The sequence below is a fragment of the Elephantulus edwardii genome, unplaced genomic scaffold (genome assembly GCF_000299155.1).
Source record: "Elephantulus edwardii isolate Elephantulus edwardi_28Jun2011 unplaced genomic scaffold, EleEdw1.0 scaffold00131, whole genome shotgun sequence".
Lineage (NCBI taxonomy): Eukaryota > Metazoa > Chordata > Mammalia > Macroscelidea > Macroscelididae > Elephantulus > Elephantulus edwardii.
In genome coordinates this window covers 3499987-3522108 of record NW_006399881.1, presented here as the reverse complement: position 1 = coordinate 3522108, position 22122 = coordinate 3499987, and the positions used below count along the sequence as shown (strand labels likewise).

The 22122-nt window shown below is 39.5% G+C and overlaps 1 protein-coding gene across 1 annotated transcript in view; it reads right to left on the bottom strand.

Annotated features, from left to right (window-relative positions):
- Positions 1 to 22122, bottom strand: part of DOCK11 (dedicator of cytokinesis 11) — a 241697-nt gene that overhangs the window by 8346 nt on the left and 211229 nt on the right. Inside the window, exons 45-52 of the mRNA XM_006893767.1 lie at positions 14004 to 14110; positions 12992 to 13114; positions 7136 to 7249; positions 6449 to 6595; positions 2930 to 3140; positions 2375 to 2565; positions 1848 to 1948; positions 549 to 687 (exon numbers count right to left, since the gene is read on the bottom strand). Of these exons, the coding sequence (XP_006893829.1) occupies positions 549 to 687; positions 1848 to 1948; positions 2375 to 2565; positions 2930 to 3140; positions 6449 to 6595; positions 7136 to 7249; positions 12992 to 13114; positions 14004 to 14110 (1133 nt within the window). The remainder of the gene's footprint in view (positions 1 to 548; positions 688 to 1847; positions 1949 to 2374; positions 2566 to 2929; positions 3141 to 6448; positions 6596 to 7135; positions 7250 to 12991; positions 13115 to 14003; positions 14111 to 22122) is intronic.

Below are 22122 nucleotides of genomic sequence, written 5' to 3'. Positions count from 1 at the left end.
TGCTGGAGAAGAGTATTGAATGTACCATGGACTGCCAAGAAAACAAACAGATTCATCCTAGAGAGGGTTAAACCAGGCTACTCCTTGGAGGCAAGCATTTTGGGGTTTCGCCTGACATACTTTGGACATGTTGTAAGGAGAGACAGGTCCTTAGAGCGGGACATCATGCTTGGTAGGGTAGAGGGACAGCGTAGGAGGGGAAGACCCTCTATGAGGTGGAATGATTCAGTGACTGGGGCAATTGGGATGGGTGTCAGAGACAGTGTGATTGGCACAGGATAGAGCAGGGTTTAGGGCTGTTGTACATACGGTCGCTATGAGTCGCTATGAGTTGCAAACGACTCAACAGCACATAACAACAACAGAGAGTAATGGAAAGGAGAGCGTAGACTGTACTCTGTCAAAGATTAAAAACTTGTGAGACCTAGAAAAACAAGTCAGTACGGGCAGGTTCTGGCTTGAATAGGTTTTTACTGGAAGAGATTTTGTCAAGCAATGTGTCAGGGATCCCAGATCATGTGTTCATTCCCAACCACCCTAATACTTGCCTGCTCATGGATTATGTCAGACAATTCTTTCACCATATCTCTGAAATTCGACTTCAGCCCTTCATGGTACTCAACTTGATCTTCTTTAATTAGTCGCTCATTTAGTTCAAGTGCAAGGCTGCAGGCTTGTATAAATTTCCTGTGAGTGAACATTGGATAAATGTTTTGCTTTCTTTCAGCAGTCAAACTGATATTCAATTTAATCATGGCATGCTTCGAAGGAAGATTAAAATCCTAGCTCACTTTGTTAAAGTCATTTCCAAAGTGAAATACTTTTCCTTTTCTTCTCCACCTCTGCCCTGTAGTTTCTTAGCTCGTTCAGTAAAACACACATCCTCTAGAAAGCCTTACTTTTTGAAGAAAGTAGGAAATTTGTGTTTTATTCATTTGTATCTGGTTACAATTTCAACAAGAATTACTTTTGGGCTTACTATGTACTTAGTAGGAGTTCCCTGGGTAGTGCAAATGGTTAAGCATGCTACTATTAACAAATAGCTGGCAATCTGATCCACTCAGAGGCATTGGGGAAGACATTCTGAAAGGTCAGAGCCTTAAAAACCCTATGGAGCAGTTCTATGCCAGGTCTATGGGCTTGTCAGGAGTCAGAATCAATTTGACAGCCAGTAACAAGAATGTGTACAGTAGAGTTTTGGGTGCTTAGAGCTGCAAAACATCTCTCCTGGGCCGGTTAAGAGGGAGGGTAGCAGAAATTAATGATCTACCATAAAAGCATTTTCCATCATTCAATGTGTTTATGGATATTGTCTAAAATTAGCAGGTCAAGCCTCTGCAATCCTTCCAGCCCTCCACTTTCCTGTCTCCCTAAGTAGTCTGAAATTCTATGAGGTCAACAGTATAAGGAAGGAAACCACTTAGCAGGCTTGTGTTCATTCGTGTCACTTAAAATATCTACAGGAATGAAGTTGTTGTGTTCAATCTCTTGGGTCACCAGGTCATTATTAATGTCTTGAAGCATTTCCTCGCTTTGAAGTACCAACAGGAGGTCACTTAAAGAGTTTTATTTTGGTGGGCATCCAGTGACAGAACTCTTGCCTTCTGTGCAGGAGATTCAGGTTTGAGTCCCAGGTGATATTCTTCTCTCAGCGGACACATGCATGTTGCTATGCTAAGCAGTAGAGTCAATCAGTAAGAACTCAACAGATAGAATAATCTGATCCTTCATGCAAGGACCAAGCCAATGACAGCTAGCAACAACTACAGTATTTTCAGACTTCCCCCCGCCCAACAATAAAATAGAGGAAAAATAGTAATCGATTCTGAAGACTACAAAGCACTTACCTAAACATGTCCTTCAACTCATTCACTTTTTTAGGTGGATATTTGCTGGCTTGACTGTCATTTAAAAAAGTCCTTGCATATGCTAATGGACCAGCATTGACCTAAGTGGTAAGACATAAAACAAAATTATTATGATAGGTGTCAGAATGTAATAGAATCTTTACATTTCTCCTTTATATTAAAATCCTCCCCTCAAGCAGAAAAGATTCTTAGCCATGCATTATTCTTACTACCATTCCATTTGAAAAATCATTAACAAAAACAAATAATGTGCCAAGATAATATTCAAATAAGTAGCTTTTGCATATAAATATAGTTTGGCTACCGCCATAGGAATTTATGTCACAGTGCTTGGTCATAACCCAGAATTTTCTAGAAATTTAGATACATTATACTTAAATAAAAAGGTCCAGTTTTCGCAATCTGTAAGAAATAATGCACAATTAAAATGAATGCTTGTTCCTTGTCCTTAAGTAAGCACGAGGACCATCAAGGAGCATTGAATACAAGCTTGGTGATCAACTTACCTGCACAGAAACACAGCCCTGCAATTTCAGCTGGAGCTGAATCATGTCCACATCAGGCGAGGAGCAAAGCTTTTGTAACTCTGCAGTTTTATCTTTTATTTCATCAGTGGCAACATCAATTGGCTTTAGATTAATTTGCTGCTCATAGTTGATAGGGATCCTCTTCTTCACGTAGGGAAATGAGTTAGAAGCTATTAAATGTGAAGGTTGATTTACTATCTTAAAACGCCATGTGTTAAAACAGCCAGATTAAAGACAAAATTCTGTGTACTTAATTCTCCCCTGTGCCAAAGATACCTTAAATGTACCAGATGGTGTCTAATTGTTACAAGATTGAGGGGTGGGAAATCTTTTTATGAGATACTGCTGAGAAATAATGAAATACATACGGGCAAACTATGGTTTATCACACAGACATGTTTGTGCAATGAGTGACTAAGTAGCAGAACAATCATTAATGATTAAGATTTCAGTTACTCTCCGGCTGGCCAGCTGTTACTTGTGTGATTAAAAAGGACCAGGGTAAACATGACGTTAACATGCAATCTTACTTACTAGTCAAGATGGTACGGCGTTTGCACTGTTCTTCTATGCAGCCTTGCTTTTTGCCTGATAAAGTATAAGGAGCCTCAAAAACAAATCTGGTGATGTTATGATTTCTTTCAAATTCAGTCTTCCTTTCTGTGAGTTCTTTGTCATCAAAGTAGGGTTTCACATAAGTGACTTGGATATGAGCATATTTTGGATCGAGCTCTTTGGCATTTACCTATGGAATATGAAAGATTTCATTTTCTTTTTAATGAAAGGCAAAAGGAGTTTAGGTAAGCTATTCTTTCTGGATACAACTTTACAATTGTATCCCCGGCTGAAAACAAACCTGAAGGATATCACTGTTCTTTTACAAAACATGTGATTTTCTCCTGATTATAAAGAAGCCACAGAAACTAGATTTGGGAATTACAGAACTGTATGAATAAAAATAAAAACAATAAAGCTACCACACAGAAGATCATTACTCATCTTTGCTCTTATTTCCTTCTCATCTATTTTTCTGTTTAAAAATCTGGTATCACTTGATAAATAATGAATACTACAATAAAATAGATGAGGGGAAGAAGTGTCTGAAAGGAATATATGATTATGACATGACAACAATCTGGAATAAGGGGTGCATTGTGGGGTGTGCTAGGCGTGAGGAGAGAAAAATGTGCAACAATAAATAAAGAAAAAGAAAAACAATCCCCTGATATCACAATGAACAATACCTTGCAATCAGAACCTCTAAAACATATTGTAGCTATTATAATTCTATATTCTAGCCATTCACATAATTTTTAATATCTCAATGGAGAAGCCTGATTTACTGAGCTGTTCTTATCATCTTTGGTTATTACATTATCTTCGGCTGCCTTCCAATTTTCTGCTATTATAAAATAATGTCCCACTGAGCATCCGTGCATTTAGGCTGTGTGCATTTTTCTCCTCTTAAAGAGAAGTTCCTAGAAGTTGTTGAGCTAATGGAGCTGCATGTTTTTAAGAATTTTGGTGGCCTGGTGGTAAGGAGTTACGCTACCAACACAAAGGCATGCAGTTTGAATCCCCCGGCTGCTCTGTGGGAGAAAGATGGGCAATCTTCATTGTCATTTCTCTGAAAACCTGCTAGAGGGTCAGCTATGAGAAGGTTCCAACTTGATGCACACAATAAACGCAACTATCCTACAGAAAAGCTTACCAATGTGTTACTGGGTTATCTTAATCTCATTGAACATTAGTATGGAGGAAGAGAAGCACTGTGGTCTGCAACTGACATGGGCGAGACTACAAAGTGAAGAGACTAGATTCATGGCGGAGAGTGAAATGCCTCTACCATTGTCAGAGGCTTCTCACTCTAGCTTTTGAATGCTTTGTGTAATGGGCACATCACTGTTACTCAGCTGGCGGTGGTCTACAAATCATCTGTATAGGTCCTTCCTACCTTTAAAAACCAGCTCTCATCCTACACATGCTCCTGGAAAAGAAGATGGTGAGTTATACCCACTGTGCTGTCTCAATATTCTCTCTACAGGGAACCATGCATGCCCTAGAGGAAAGGACCTCTTTCTTTTTTTTTCCAAATTATCATTTGAGTAAAAGTTTACAGAGCAAATTCGTTTCCCTTTGACAATTTTTATGCATTTTGTTTTGGGGCTTTATTTGCATTCCCTTCCTGCTTCTGCCCCAGGATCTTCATGTCCATCTGTCTTTCCTTCCTGTCTGTCCTCAACTTCTGAGCTTTGTTTTGGGGTCAATGTTGCCCTTTTGGTCTCGTCTGACTGGTCTGAGTAGCACATTTTTCATAAGTGTTACTATACATACTTTATTGGTCTTTCTGGGTGCAAGGTGATTTCCAAGTGTGTGTTCAGTTCCAGGTTTTAAGGGTGTGTAAAAGCTATAGTCTTATGGCCTCCACCAGCCAGCCTCTTATGAAACCACTATGTCTAGTCTCTTTTATGATTTGGAATTTTGTCCCATGCTTTTCTCCCATTTTGTCTCTGGTCTTCTGTGGTGATGAGCAGAGTGTGTGGCAGCAGGAGCACCATTTAGTTCTCTAGATTCTAGGTCAAGTGGCCCATCAGGCCTTTGGACCAACTGGGAAAAGGTCTCATTGGTGGAAACCTTCCTCATGCCACTTTTACAAGACCTTGGGCATCTCTCTTAAATCTAGTTTGTGGCAGGTTTAATGAGTGTCACTATTTGTTGAAGGAGATCCTAAGAGAAAATGCATGCTCCAAGATAAGATGATGATTTTACTCCTTAAGTATGAAATTAAAAAATTATGATGCACAATATCATATACAATAATCATCCACTCACTGCCATCCAAGTGGAACCAACTCATAACTCACCCCCTCCACTGGGCTTCCAAGGCTGTAAACTGCAGGGGAGGAGACTGCCCAGATCAACTGGTGGATTTGAATAGCCAGAGATGCCTTTGGGTTATTAAGACAACTCCCTATGAATTAGGTTGTAGGAGCTCCCATATACAATAATACCTAACTTGTATTGGGCACACTAGTTTCTGTTATCATTTAATGCTTTTTATGTACCTGGAAGTCTACTAATCATTTTCCAGGTATTAACTCACTTAATCCATATGCCAACTCCAATAGAAAACATCATGATAGACAGAGAAAAGAAACTGTCAATGATTTCATTTTGTTTGGATCCTGTTCTGAGGGGCACAAGAACACTGCTTTTGGTACCAGAAGTCAAGAAATCAGAAGACGTATTGCATTGGGAAAATCTGCTGTCAAGGCTCTCTTTAAAGTGCCAACAAGCAGTGACATTAATTTAAAGACTAAGGTGCCCCTGATTCAAATCATGGGGTTTCCCCTGCCCCAATCACTTGCTATGCATCTGAGAACTGGACAGTGAATAAGGCTGATACAAGAAGAATCAATGCCTTTGAGTTATGGTGTGGGAGAAGAGTACTGAATATCCTTTGGACTGCCAAGAGAACAAATAAGAATGTCTTGGAGAAAGTGCAACCAGTGTGCTGCTCCTTAGAGGTGAGGTTGTCAGATACTTGGAGCATGGAGGTAGGAGAGGCTAGTCCCTGGAAAAGGACATCATGCTTGGAAAGGTGGAGGGTCAGTGAAAGACCCACAGGGAGGTGGCTTTACAGAGTCACTGTAATAATGAGTTCAAGTATGTCAGAGACAATGAGGATGACACTGGATAGGGCAAGGTTCAGATCTGTTGTTCTTAGGGTCGCTATGAATGGTACTTGAATTGATGGCATCTTACAACAACAACAACATACTCTCCATTCTACTAACGAGAAAAATTAAGTAGCGGGGAGCGGGGCAAGTAATCTTCCCCAGGATCATATAGCTAGTAAGTGACAGAGAACAGAGAATTGAATTCTGGTCTCTCAGAATCCAAAGCCTCTCTCCTTTCATTCCTCACTTAAAAAGACTCTATTTCTATATGCCAACCTCCTCAGCTGGAAACAACCAAAAAGAGCAAGCCAGGAGCTACGTATCAAGCACGGGGCCAACAAATGATGGTTTCCAAATGCTGATCATCTGTTACCTTGTCTGAATCTTGAATTATTTTCACGTTCTCTGTACCGAATTTTTCACCATAAAGTTTAACAAGTCTCAGGGAAATCTCCGAGAGGCCAGTAAGCTTCGGCTCTTTGTAGATGTACTCCTTTCCGTCCTCTTCTTCAAAAAAGGACTATTGCAAAGTGAAACAAAGGGTAACTCTTAAACTTTTGACTCAGCGAGTGGAGAATCTGCAGAACATCTACTAAAAAAAAAGCTTAATAACATGTTTGAAGCTGATGTTAAAGATGAAAAAAATTCTTAAAATCCCTATATATACATTCAACCATTGCTTCAAATAAATGAGAGTTTGCAAATTTACTGTCAACTTTCACGCCAGACTCTTTTCATGCCCTGATTAACTACATGCCGACTGTGTGGTTTTTATTTCAAAGTTCTGGCCGCTTGGTATTAAAGAAGTACTGTGACAAGCTTAAGAGAAAATGAAACTAAGGGGAAAAGTCCAAATCTTTTATGTTGTACTCTGACCTAGTGGTTGAGATATGGGAATCAAAGTGTAGTTTACACTTATGTAAAGAGGCTACCTGGTGTTAAGATAGGCAATCTATAAAGACAGGAACCTAGAAACAGTCACTGTTATTACATTAATATAGTGATTCACATGTGAATGTTTAAAAGGGAAAGGCAACGTCAGGAACTAGAGTATACTCACCTGGCCATAAAAGGCAACTCTGAAGAAAGTGCCTAAAAGTCTCTTTTTTGAGTGCATAACCTCCAGAATTTTCGTGTAAGCGCCATGAAGAGTTCGATAAATTTGAGTCAGTTTCTGGAAAAGGAGAATATACAGAATTAGCTTGCTTTGTGGAGTAATTACTAAATACTATCAAGATGAAGAAACAAGAAAAACAAAAATGCAAATGCTATCTCCTTTGCAAAATGGTTTTGGTGAGGAGGGAAGCTCTGGTGGCCCAGTGGTACGAATCTGTGCTGCAATCCTGAAGGCACGCAGTCTGCATCCTCCAGCGGCTCTATGGGAGGATTGGGCAGTCTCTTCCTGTGTGATTAACAGCCTCTGAAAACCTGCTGGCGGGTCAGCTATGGGTCAGTTCCGACTCTGCGGTACACAACACAACTCGCTCATCTGTCAACATTAAAGTTCCTAAAGACTTTAGGTCTAAGGGTAAAACTCATTGTCACTGCTGAGTCAGAAATGACTCACAGCTGACTCTCTAGTGAGTTTTGGAGAATGTAAATCCCATGGGAAGAGACTGCCCATCTTTCTCCTGGGGAGCCGCTGGTGGATTCCAACTGCCCGAGAGGTAGTGCCTTTGGGTTAAAAATGCAACTCCCAATGGACTCAGAGTAGAGCTTAAAATGGACAAGTAATACTATATTCCTAAATGTTACGTTGCATTTGGTTCCTAGCTCTATTGTCAATTGCTATTTTCTATAGGTCTGATTTCTTTAAACTGGAAGGAAAGCAAAATGTTTTGCTTAAGTCTTTAAGTGGAGAGAAATAAGAATACATAACCTATGCAAACAATATGAGAGGAAAAGAAAATACAGCTACAAATTTTAAAAAGCCTCAATGAAGTCTGTTCTTCATTCAAGTTCACAGACATTTCCAAAGAATCTATTCAGAAAAATGGTTCACAGAACCAATTCCTTTCACATTATCTCCTACAATTAAATTTTCTTACTTATATGGTTACCTATGACACTTTTCAGCCCATCCCATACAGAGACACAGGAAAATTCTCCATCATAGTCTTTAAAACAATTACTCCACTCCACGAAGAATTCTAGGCAAGCTACACCCACCTGTGCAATCTTACAGGGAAAGAGTAGTCGTCTCTGTATAGAAATACCATTTCCTTTAATGTGAAGCAAAGACAGTAGTTTTCTTTCTTCCTTATAATTGGATGATTGAGTGCTAAAACATTCCCTAAGCAGCCTGATCTTGAACCTAACAGTTGAGAAATGGGGCCTTTGGTTTGAAACTTTCACAAATGTCCTTAATATATAATTATTAGGTAGAAGAATGGTAATTCTTAGAAAAGAACAAACTATGAGAGAGGATGTCTATGTAACCTAGACATAACTCTTTAACTCTCACTTTAACATAATCAGGGAGCTCGGGTAGCACAGTCAGTTGGGAGTTATCCTGCTAGAGCTGCACCTCCCCGGAGGTCCGATTCCACCAGGGGCTCCAGGGAAATAAGATGGGTAATCTCCTCTTGTGTAACTTATAGACTCTGTAAACCCACTGAAAGATCAGCTACGAGTAATCTCTGATTCAATGGCAAGAAGAGGGAGTTAGTTTAACACACGAAAGCTGGACAATCTCCTCCAGTGTGATAGTTCTGGCTTGACTGTAAACTACTTAGTTGAGTTTTACATAATCAGTTGAATTGCATGATGATGATTTCAGGCATTCCTAAGAAGTATGGCAAAGAAAGGAGGAGCTTTGCCCAGCAAGAAAAACAGAGTTGAATCGGGGCCTTGAAACCAGTTTGAACTCGTTCAGTCAAGGTTAATGCCATCAAACCGAAAGAGATCTGAATTTGCAAAAATTGACTGAAGTAGAACAATGTCCAGAATGGGAAATATTATAGGTTAAAATCTTGGAATGAGACTCGGAAGAGGTCTAGTGAACCCTTTTAGAGGCTGGAAGCAAGAGATCAGATTATTGCAAGGGCTGGGGAGTGCAGTACACAGTCAAAGCAGCATGTGGCTAGGTGGCCATCATCTGTTAGCAGGGCACCGTGTAGTCAAGGGATCTGACTGCTATGCAGTGGGCAGGCCACACTTTCTAGTAAGGTATCGAATCTCATCCTATTTCAGTTATAGTTCAGTTGTACCCACATTTTACACATTTGTGTCTGCTCTGGTGTCACTTCAGTGGCTCTGATTAAATGGGGAGAACAGAGATTAGAACATTGGGCTAATAATGTAATTACTGTATTGTGTTTTCATTCTTGGAAACCTCTTCAACAAGGAAACTATTTTTAGATTTAGCAGTAAATAGGTTTTGTTTTTTTTTTTCAATGCCTTTACTCTGAAAGCACTCCTTCCAGGCATGGCAGGGGTTAAAATATTGCATGGACCCAGAAATTTGAGTATACAAAATTTCTGTTTCACCTGTTCAGAATAGTACAACCACCATTTATCCATGGTTTTATCTGGCAGGCCGACATGGGTAATTACTGGTATCTTATTATCTCCCAATGTCATTTACCAACATCTCCGCACCCCGTCCCTGAAACTGTAAAGGATAGAATTAGGTCCATACCCCTTTCCTGGGCAATATGGAAATTAGACAACTTCTTTTTCAGTGAAGGTTTAGCAAATACAACACTGATATTTTATGCTCTTGGGAGAAGTTGCTGGTTGGAAATATTCTGAGAACCACAGGATGTCACGAATTGAATTCACATCCCCTCAAAATATGAGCTCTAAATCCTAACCTCCATGCCTGTGGTTATACCCTTGAACAACATGGGTTTGAAATTTACATTTCAGAAATTTCCATGTGGCTGTCCCTCCTCACTGTTGCTATTGCAGTGAGATCAAGTGTTGTGACCCCTGAACTCTATTCTGCCTCTTGGAATTCTATAGGAGGGAAACGGGGGAAAGGAACTATATCTGTTAACCCCTGAGGAAAAGAAATAAAGGACCATCCACAGAGCAGGTTGAAGAAGCATTATTGGAAAGAACATAGGAAGCAGAGCTACCTGGGTCTCACTGTCTTTTGGACTTCAAAGGGTAGAGCTTCCATGCTTTAAAGAGTCAGATCTTCACTAACTCAGTTCTAGACTGCAGGGCTGGTATTCAGTTTGGTCAAATGGATGAGGTTACTTGCCAAGAGAAGCTGGGACGGCTGCCAGGCTCAAGGGGGAGAAGGTTGGGGTTTCTGAGACCAAGACAAAATAGAAGAATGGGCCACCCAAAGCCAAGGGAGCAGAGTTAGCATTCCAGTGTTCCTGGAAGGAAGAGCTGAATTCCAGGGCCAAAGGCCCTACTCGGAATACAGAGGATGTGACCAACACTGAAGAGTCTTGAAGAGCTGACAGCCTCTGAGAACAGAGGATTCTTTTCAAGCCCCAAGAACTAATGTAGTTTGTTCTAGGTTTTAGTTTGCTCACTCCTCACTGTCCTTTCATTCCCTTCCATGTGCTCCTATTTCTGCTGGGAGTGTCTTTCTTGTGCTTGTTCCACCACTTTGCTGTGGAAAGAGAGAACTTGTATTCTAGATTCCACAAGTTTGCATGACCTGCCCCAGGATGGAATATTCCTGATGTCTCACCCATATTTGATTTAGATGTGTCAGAAACATGGAATTTTGGGCTTGGAGGGGATTTAAGACTTCTGAGATAGCGTGACAGGGTGAATGTGTTCTGCATGTGAGAAAGACATAAATTTGGAAAGGCAAAGGGTGAGATGTTTTAGATTGAGCTGTGTCCCCCCAAATGGGTGTTATAAACCATAACCTTTATGCCTTGGGTTATAATCACATTTGAGAATGAGTTGCTTTTGTTTTGTTAATGGGTAGGAGGATTAGGATAGGGCATAGTGCCACCTTCCTACCCCACAGATTTCCTACTGAAACTTTAGTAATTTTAATCACAGAATAACATAGTTATAAATTGTATATTAACAACGAAATGGAATTGTAAAATCTTTCTATGTTGAATTATAATGCCTGAATCACAGAATTCTTGACATTTTCTCCTGATTTTTTCCTTTATTTTATAGGAGCTCTGGTAGCTTACTCGTAACGGCTCACAATCCACCAGCTACTCCTCGGAAGAAAGAGGAGTAATTTCCTCCCTGTGCAATTTACAGCATCTGAAAATCTGCTGGAAGGTCAGCGATGAGTCCATTCCAATGGAATAAAACAACTAACAATTTTATTATTTAAAAAGTTATTGGTACAGTATCTAAAACATTAGAAAATCTGACAAAGTCAGTGACTATACAAATACTTGGAGCCATAAAACATGCTTTTAGTACATGTAGATGAGGCCATGTGATTCAAAGCATTCCTATAGTTGGGTAATAATGATAGCTCTAGCGAGTACATTCACAAACTCATTGTTGTCAAGTAGAACAACTCAAAGACAGCCTCCAGGTGGTTTTGGAAAGCTGTAAATCACACAGGAGGAAACTGCCCATCTTTCTCCCTAGGAGTGGCTGCTGGATATGAACCTCCAGAGTTGTCATCTCCTCTTTGGGTTAACTGTACTATTCTCTAAGGACTATACCAGTAGCATTCCCTTTCAAAGGTTCAAAACATATAAATTAGCATATAGCTTCAGCCTTGTAGGTCTATTCATACATGTGAGTTGAGGTTTGGTTGTTACAATAAATACCAGGGGTATTTTTATAAATATAAGACCTTTTTTTCCTGAAACGCGGCACATAAATTTTATAGACAGTCAGTCTGGTGTCACCCAGTGCAACCCAAATCCCCCACCCAACCTTCTAGTGACACCACAGTCCAAGCCCCATGAAGATTACCCAGGAGCAGAAACTCAAAAGAGACAAGGACTTTCCTCCAGGGTTGACAAAGAGAAAATATTTCCCCCTAGAGCTGGCACCAGCAGCCAGGAAATTAAAAGGCGTATTGCCATGGGAAAGTCAGCTGTTAGGGACCTCTCCAAAGTACTGAAGAGCAATGGTGTCTCTCTGGAGACTAAGGTGCGTCTGATACAGGCCATGGTCTTCGCAATCACTTGTTATGCATCAGAGAGCTGGACAATGACTAGGAAGGATAGAAAGAGAATTGATGCCTTTGAGCTGTGGTGCTGGAGAAGAGTATTGAGAATACCATGGACTGCTAGGAAAACAAACAGATTTGTCCTGGAAAGGGTTAAACCGGGTGGCTCCTTGGAGGCAAGGATTCTGAGGCTCCGTCTAACATACTTTGGACATGTTGTGAGGAGAGACCGGTCCTTGGAGAGGGACATCATGCTTGGGAGGGTGGAAGGACAGCGCAGGAGAGGAAGGCCCTCTATGAGGTGGATTGATTCAGTGACTGGGATAATTGGGATGGGAGTGTCAGAGACAGTGTGATTGGCACAGGACAGAGTGGAGTTTAGGGCTGTTGTACATAGGGTCGCTATGAGTCGCAAGCGACTCGACGGCACATAACAACAACAACAGAGCTGGCACTCTGAATTTGGACTTCTAGCCCTCTCTACTTGTGGGGGTGGGGGTGGGCTATGTTTGTTAAAGTCACCTGCTTCTGGAATTCCTGTTACAGCAGCTTGACACACACTGGCCCAGCCTCAATTTCAATGTGTGTTATGAGTTTTTTACATCTCATTTGGAAATTTTTTGTAAACTTAAGATATGATGCTCATATAAGGATTTATTAGCACTGCAAATTGGTAATATTTTTTTAAACCTTGTAAAACTGGACAACTGTGTTAAAATGATACACTGACTGAAGTATCTAGTTAAAGACATAGTCTAATAATTAACCTTCTGTCAAGGGGAAAAAAAGACAGAAAGATACTAATGCAATAACACTACTGGTTTAACAGAACCACAATAAACGGCCTACCTCAAATTCACGACGTTTCTCATAAATTGGAATGATCAACTTGGAAACTTCAGAAATCACTTCATAGCGTTCTGCTTTCCATAAGCCATCCACACACTGTTCTAACAACTCCAGCAAAACTTCCTACATTAAGAGAAAAATCCATTCAAGACTTAAAAGTTTTGGGTAAAGACATTTTGAATCAGATTGTTGTATTAAAGAACAGAAATCATTACGTTCAAGAGAGTCTACACAGAAGAATATTTGTGTGACTTTATATTCAAATGGAAATATTTGAAGTGGCCTTGATAAATACTGGTGATTTGAATGTGAAAGTTCGAAACAATGATGAAAGACCAGTAGTGGAAAATAGTAAATAGAAAATGGTAACAGAGATGATATCTGACATTGCATGACAGGATTTTTTAAGACTTGTTCATTGGAAATACCTTTTTTCAACAACATCAAACTGACTTGTAAAAAGGGATTATAAAAAAAATTAAAAAATTAAAAAAATTTTAAAAAAAGGGATTATCAGTTTCATAAGTCAGAATAAGACAAAAGACCGAATGCTTAACAGACTCTTAATTGCTTGAAAGCAAGGTCAAGGTGAAGAAAATGAAAACAAGACCATGAAAGCCAAAGCATGACCTTGAGTATATTCATCTGGAATTTAGAGGCCATGTCAAGAACAGCGTTTAAATACTGAACACAGACTTAAAATCAGATAGGCTGCGTGGGGTTAGAATATCGTACAGAAAGCAAGCATTTAAAAAAAGACAATAAAAAGACAGGAGAGGGAGGAAAAAAAGATCAACATGGATGTCATCAGAAAAGACTGAAAATTTCTCTAGAACACAACATAGCTAGGATGAATGAAATAAAAGATGAAAAGTAAAACAGTTTAAAAGAAGATTTCAAAGGACAGATTGGAAAAAAGTATTCTGGTGAACTGTGCAAAAATTAGCAGGTAGAAAACCAAAAGGAAAGAGCATGCTTGGCATTTCTCAAGCTGAAAGAATCGGTATCTTACTTCACTGTAATGGACATCCATCATTCCAGCATCTTCTTTCATTGCCCCTTCTTCATCTATATTTGGAGTAATTTTCTTGAAGGCAGAACATCCATTAGGGAATAATTCTATGTGAGCAATAAGTAGTGGATTAAAGGAATTAAAAGGTGTTAGTAAATAGACAGCCTTACAAAACTTACCACCTTTAAAAAGAAAAATAGATATTTTTTGTAAGGTTTTTTTCCTAGTTACCACATATTCTACAACTCTCCCAGAACAGGAAGTTCAAATTACTTGTATGTACACTTCATTCTTTGACAATTTGTCATCTTTACTGGCTAGTCAGTGATGCCAAGAGCTTTTAGTAATATTTTGACCCTGAATATATTTGTGAGGAAGCTCTGGTGGCTTAGTGTAAGGAGCTGTACTGCCAACCCAAAGGAACATGGTTTGAATCCACCAACTGCTCTGTTGGAGACTAATGAGCAATCTCCTTCCATGGGATTAACTGTTTCTAAAAACCTGCTGGAGAGTCAGCTATGAATTGAAGGAACATAACAACAACAACATCATATATCTGTGACTTATTACTTAAAATTTCTGTGTTGTTGTCCCATTTTGGGTGGGAATTGTGCTGCTAACTCAAAGGCTGAGCTTCTCTGACAGTTCAGGACTACTGGCTCCTTTGCCATGGTTTTTTGGTATCACAGCAAAGCAGCCTGCAGCTCCATGGGAGAAAGATGGGAAATCTCATCCTGTACGTTTTACGGTCTTGGAAAGCTGTTCTCTGGTCAGCCGTGAGTTGTTCTGATTCAAGGGCAATGAGACAGAAATGACCTAAACAAGGAGGGGCACCATTCTCTCTTCAGGAAACCATGGACCGATCTTTTGTAACCACCTCCATTTCTTAATTTTACTGTCAAAATATATCGTTGGAGGAGAACTAGGCTAGGATTTGTTAAAAGGGCAGGAAATCAAAACAGATGGCAGGAGATGAAGCATTTCTAAAGACACAGAATAGGGCACTGGAAGAATTATCACAACTTTTAGAGTCAGACAGACCAAGATATATCACTAGTGGGCTGAAATATTTATCCCTTTGCAATTAAAAAACAGTTCCATCAATCTGTAAAACATGGGTAATATTAGCAACCTTGTCAGAAGGAAAACAAACTACAAAGTGTCTGGGCAGAACCAAGTATATTAAAAATACTTAATGAATTATTATTACTAAATAAATCTACCAATAAATAAAGTCGCTGTCCCAAGAGAGAATAAAATAATTGTGGCCAGTTGGTACAGTACGTGACTCCACAGCTGGACCCCTGGGAGGCAGGGAATGAATTTAAGTCAAGAATAATTACTGTAGAATTATGGGCCAAATTCTAACTGCTAATCATGAGTCTAGGTGTGTAAAAGGTCACACTGATTTTAGACAGGGAAACATATCCATGCATTGTGTTATGTTTACCTATACCTATATCTAAGTATACTGTCATTTTATAGTTCAAGGAAAATTCATCCTCCTTATAAAAGTTTTCGATTAGTCAATGAAAAGGCTTATTTCTGATATGAGCCAGTCACAAAGGGAACACACAGCTACTGTAATCTATTGCTGCACGGCCTAATAATAATGCACAGCAATAATGATCAACTCACTCGCAACTATTTGGCAGTCTTCAGGGGCTTATAAGGTTGGGGAGGAAAGACGTTTAAGAAAGCCAGCCATCATGTTGAGATTTTTAAGGAGTCTGGTGGAGAATTTTGGGGTATGAACTTTGTCAACTCTTGTCTAAATGAAAATCAACAAGAAATACATCTTATAGGTAAGGTCCTTGGTGGAACATAAGTTAACCTAGCAATCGTCATCACAGTGAGAGAGAGAGAGAGAGTGTGTGTGCGTGTGTGTGTGAGAGAGGGGGGGGGAAGGGTGGGAAAGAGGGGGGAAGAAGAGAGAGGAAGGGAGGGATGGAGGGAGAGAGGGAGAAAAGGGGGGGAGAGAGAGAGGGAGAGGAGTGGGGGAGAGGGGCAGGCACTAGAAGTCCAGTGGAGGAAGCCTGGGTTATTTTTTTCTCTTGTCAATTGTATTAAATGTTGTGAATATGTACAGGAAAAGGAAAAATACACCAACTCAATGGTCTCTCCGTGTGCAATTCAATGACAGTGATTACACTCCCGAGCTGTGCAATCATCTCTTTTTGTCCCCCGAGTTATTCCTCCCTCATTAACCTAAACTCAATGTTCTCAAAGTTTCCTATCCAATCCCTCAAATTTTGTTGTCAATTTGACCCCGTATGTTGTTGTGAGGTCTCGTCAGGTTGAGTATGCCTCATAATGACCTTATAAACAACAGATATAAACCCTGCCCTATCCTGTGCCTTCCTCATCATCTCTGTCTGTCACTCTAGATTGAGCCCACTGCTGGTCACCATGTCAAGCCATCTCATTGGGAGTCTTGCTCTCCTTAGATGACCACTTCCGGCAATCTTTCCAAGCAGCATGATGTCCCTCTCCAATGAAGCTTTGCCATCTTTCCTCCAAGGAGCACTCTGGCTACACTTTCTCCATGCCTTACCTGTTCTCTTGGCAGCCCATGTAATGTTCGAGGAAATTGTTTTCTACCGGTTAAGCAAAACTACTTTTTGGCTTTAAGAAGATATCAAGGGATGTATTTCTGTTTACGGTTTAAAGAATATCTCTCAGGAATTTATCCCGCTTCAATGGATAGAATGAGTCTGGAATCCATGAGAATTTTAAATTCTACCCTGCATTTCCCCCCTTTTTGATGATGATTCTTTTTTGGTATTCCATAATATGCAGTAACGGTAGCTAGACACCATCCAGTTCTTTGGCATCACGGGAAAGGAGTCAGGTGTTCATGGAGGGAAGTAGTCATACATTCCCTCTCTGTGCCCTATTCTGCTATTGTTCAGGTGAACTGCCACCTACATGCTTTTGTCGCCTAAACCTCTGGACTCAGGAACAAATTCCATGAGGTGTTTGGCTGTACACAAGCAACCTCATCAGCAACACTTTTTGTGGTTACTGCTATATCTATTGCAAACGTATGCCAATCAAGTTTCTACAGGTGTAAAACTTACTGACAAGTGTAATAATTGGCTGTGCAGCCCTACAATTAAGACAGAATTATTCTGAAGTACTTTTTCAAGAAGGAATAAATCCTTGAGGAGTTGCCAGTCAGTTTCCATGAAGGAAGGAGAGGCCAAAATAAAACTGATAATTACTTTGGCCCATCAGATATTAGGGTCATTTTGGGGAGGTTCTTGTTGTTCAATGAAAATAGGCATGGAAAATCTAGCATGACACACTTTATTTTTGAAGATAAGCCTGGGTAATGATTGATCTGTTATACACTTTAAGATAATTCTATTCAAAAAGCTCGGCTACAACAAGATAAGAAACGTTATAAAAATGTAAATCAATGCATCCTTTCTGTCTTCAACAAAGACTTGCTGTAATAATAGTAATAATAATAAAGCCAGCTGATCTCTAGAGTGTGCTTAGCAACACAGACTGATATACATTCAGGGAAATGCTCCTTATTGTGTTGTGATGTGAAACCTTAACAGCTCTGAGCCCAGCAGGTGGTCAACAGGACACCTTGTGGAGAATAGTGCATTAGGAGAAATTAGGCACAGTGCACTAGGATTTAGGGGAAAATGTCCCACTTGGTCACTTTTATGAAGTCAAGAGCCAGATAGCAGGGAAGGTGGTCTGGACACTTGACTGAAGAGGTAAACAAATGTAGTTTTGACCAAAGAAGAGGGTTGATTCCTGAAGCCTTCAGCCAGCTAAGCCCATGGTTGGGGGGAAGGGAGGAATCTCATCTCTTCAGAGGGGATTATTTAAACTGTTCCCCAATCTAGAATTTTTCTAGAGGGCCATGATTCCATGGGCAGACAAAGAAAGGTACAATCCAATGCCTGAGATAAAGCTGAAAATATTTTGAAAGACAGTCTGATGTGTAACTTGGTTGTGTGTATGTGTGTGCGCTGTCAAGGCAATCAACTCATAGCTGACCTTTCAGTGGGTCTTTAGAGGCTATAAACTGCACAAGAGGAGACATCTTTCCCTCACAGAGCTGCTGGTAGATATGAATCACCTGCCTTTGGGTTGGCAGCACAACTCCTTATCTACTAGGATACCAGGGCTCCTAGGATAAATACTATTTTATTTTTGAGATAAACAAACAAGCCAACACTCACTTTTGGAATTTGCTGTCAACATTACCTAGTATCAAAACTACCATTGTGGGTTCTCAGTCTCAAAAATGTGATCTTGATTCAAATGCCTGATAATGTATCTCAACAGGATATACCTGCAGAAAGACCATATTCTTTGCCTAAATTTCTGACAGCTTTTCTTTGTGTCTTTAGAAGGCATGAGACAAATTTAGACTTTTCCTTAGCCTGAGAAAGAATATCAGATGAAACAAATTGCTCAGGCCAAGACTGATTAGTGTGTATGTTTCAACGGAAGGAGGTGTCTCTCTGAAATTTCTCATGTATGTATATAATAAAAAGTAATCTTGGGGATTCGGCTATCAGTCTTCCTGGTATTTGATCTGAATGTCTAACCTTGGCCTTTATAGTTGTAGCCTCTGTATGCCAGGCTTCTATTTTGGGGAGATAAAAAAAAATGTTAAAGAGAAGAGTTGGTAATCAAACTATATAAAGAGTGCAGATTATTCTGTTAAAAAAAAAAGGCTAGATGAAGGAGTCCAATCCTTGAGTACGTAAGATGGATAGTCAAGAGAGATGAGAATTCTGAGGGGCAGGACAAGAACAGAAAAGGCTGGGATTATGAAAGAGTAGGGAATAAAAAATATCGCTAATTTTTCAAGCTAGCATATCCTGGGTACAAAAGCTTGGGAAAGGGAATAACATTACCCTATAAGGAAGGAGAAGAATAGGCTCTATGGGAAAGGAAATTCCATTTTCTGGGTTGATAGGGGAGCCCCACAGGCCTGAAGCTTTGCTGTAGCTCTAATGGTATGTGGTGGAGGAGGAATGCAGAGACGTGACTCTCTTCTTCCCTGGGGGGAAAAAAAAGTTGTTCCCTCTCTCAGGAAAAGAGAGAAGGGATACAAGTACAAGTACAGGGAGTCTAAACTCCAGAGAGTGTTGTTCAGACATGTGAATGTTCTCAGACAAAACACCAACAAGAAAATTCAGATCTGTTTTACTTTGTGCTTTCAGTGGTGGGAAGGATAACTAACAGCCGGCATTATCACATACTGGTGATTTAGGTAGTGAAAAGAAAGTTCTAGTCCCTAAAGTCTTTCTGGAGCTCTGGTAGTCTAGTAGTAAGAAGCTTGCTGCTTCACAGGAGAAGGGTGAGCTATGTCCTCCCATGTCATTTACTGCCTCTGAAAACCCACTAGAGGGTCAGCTATGGGTCAGTTCCGACTCGATGGCCACAACAACAAAATCTTTCTGAACCTGGATGGCCTAGTGAGTAACGAGTCATGCTCTCAACGCAAAAGCAACCAGTTCAAATCTACCAGCTGCTCCTCAGGAGAAAGGTGACCAATTTAATTCCATGTGATTTACAGCCCCTGAAAATCTGCTGAAGAGTCAGCTGAGTTGGTTCCAATTTGACAATACATAACAACAACAAAGTGTGTCTTTCTGATAGAAAAAGCAGAAGTTCAGGTTGCCTGAAAGAAGCTTGAGCCTAGGAATGGGGATAGGGCTGATGGCCAGGGAAGCAGTATGTTTGCATCCTTTTCTCTCTAAGCTCAGCATCTGAAAGATTGAAGAAAATGATCTAGAAATGGCCTCCCACGGGTGCCATCCATGCCCTTGCCTGATTAGGCAATTATCCAATGGGACAAACTACTTTTATTACCTTTAAAAAAACCTCATAAACAGAAGAACATCTGCCTCCAATATGTCATCTGATAAGTAGTATTTTAATCCATTTTTAAAAAGTTTTACAGTTTTCCTCCTACCCATCCTCACCTCTCTATTCCCATCCCTTCCCCACTTGAGGAGGGAGTGAAGGAAATAGGAAAGATCCAGCAGGGACCTGAAAAGACAGGGAAATGATGGGCAAGGTCCGATGGTGATTAATTTTATAAAACATAATGCATGGGAATGACTGTATGAAACAAAATGTGAATGAAGAATAGTGTGAAACACTAAATATATGAACTTTGTAAGCAAACTAATATAATTTTTTTAAAAAAATTAAAAATGTTTTATGGTAAACTTTAAGTGATATAGCTGAGGAATTTGGGAAAAAACTACTTGGGGCAACTAACACACTATAGATTTAAAATATACTCTAGATTGTACTTCACCTTTCTCTTTTGTGATCTTTGTTAAATAAGCTGGTGTAGAGTACATTAAAATTTATTATTATTTACTCTGTAAACATCCAGGTCTTATCTAAATGTCAAAAGCTTCACCAAGTGTGGTAAACTGTGGCATCCTTAACACTGGCTGTCAGGTTAATAGGTTAAAAGCTTTTACCTTGTATGTGGTTTTAAAATATACTTTGATACAGCTAAAGGAGCCTCATGCTGTACTGTATTACGTGCTGGGCTGTTTATCTAAAGACTGGGATCAGAACCTTGATGGAGGGTTACCAGGAGCCCTAACTGACTCAATGGCAGTATGTTTCTGTAGGTACAGGGAGATCTGGTCTGTAGGGAGTTGAACTGTTAATCCAAAGGCTATGCCTTTCTGGTGATTTGAATTCACCAGTGGCTCTATGGGAGAAAGATAGCCATTTACATCCAATGCTATTTACAGTATCTGAAAACCTACTCTACTTGGAGAGTCAAGCTATGAGTTGGCTCTGACTTGAGTGCAATGGGTTTTGAGTTACTATAGTTTGATGAGCTAATTAACAAAAGAGGGTGCTCTGGATCATTGAGAAGTGTTTCTTTTTCTTTTGGATGGCTCTACTTCAAGGTAGATTAACTGGTGAACAGGAATGGAGAGGTTTGCATCATCAAGTGAGGTACTTCAAAATAGAATTCTATTAACTTGCTAATCTGTGATGATGAGTACTTTCACCAAATCTCTGGCATGGTGGGAGACAGGTGAAAATGTGCACTGCAGATTGAAGAAAAGGTATAGTCAGACCCATATGTCCTTTCCTTATTGGGTAATCCAAGCTTGACTGTACTACTGCCATAATTTTAGAATAATTATCTAGCTCCTAAAAAAATACTCAAAATTACTGTCTTCTAAATAATTCTGATACACAGAGACCGTGTAGAACACAGAACTGTCTCAGAGGATTTCTAATACTGTAAATCTTAACAGAAGGAGGTAGACACATCTTTCTCCCATAGATGTACTTGTGGGTTTGACTCTCCTACCTTCTGATTAGTAGCCAAGTGCTTGGTGGAATTTCCCATGTTTAAAAATAATGGTGCCAAAAAAATGTTTATATATATATATATATAGTCTATAAATAAAAATGCAAATCCCTCCTACATTTACCATTCTTTTTGTTTAAAATAGAATATTTGTTTTCTTCCTCTGAGAGTAGTCCCTTGATTTCTATGAAGAATAATTTCTAAAAAGTCTTGAGGGTATTTTGAAATAAATATTTGGATGACTAGTTAAAAGCACTATTTTCACTTGTTGAAACATGTCACAGTGTTTGATCTTTAGGCTAGCTGCTTCATGCTGATGCCCTAAAAATAAGAGCAAGAGTTATGTTCTATTTTAATGGCTACTTCCCCCCTGATGCTATAATTCTGAAATTTAAGGATCCATAAAAGGTTTCTTGAGGTCTACTCAGTTTTAAGGTCTTTCCATCTAAGAAGAAAATGAAAATATTTGTAATGTATAGGATACAGTTTAAAAAGCATAAAATTCACTTCATATTTGTACTAATTAGAAAGGTTAAGATGGTATTAGCCTAATTTCTCTGAGAGACAGACCTAAAACTTTATTCAATACCATCTTTAGGGGATAACAGTTTATTTGGATAACAGATAGGCAATTTCCCTATTTGTTTTATGTTTTAATATAGCAGTTATATCAGTGACATAAAAACAACACACCACCTGAAACATGGCCTTATTCTAATAATTAGTCTCTTTCATCGGTTTAAATCACATATATATTAAAAAGACATATATCTATTTAAAATACCT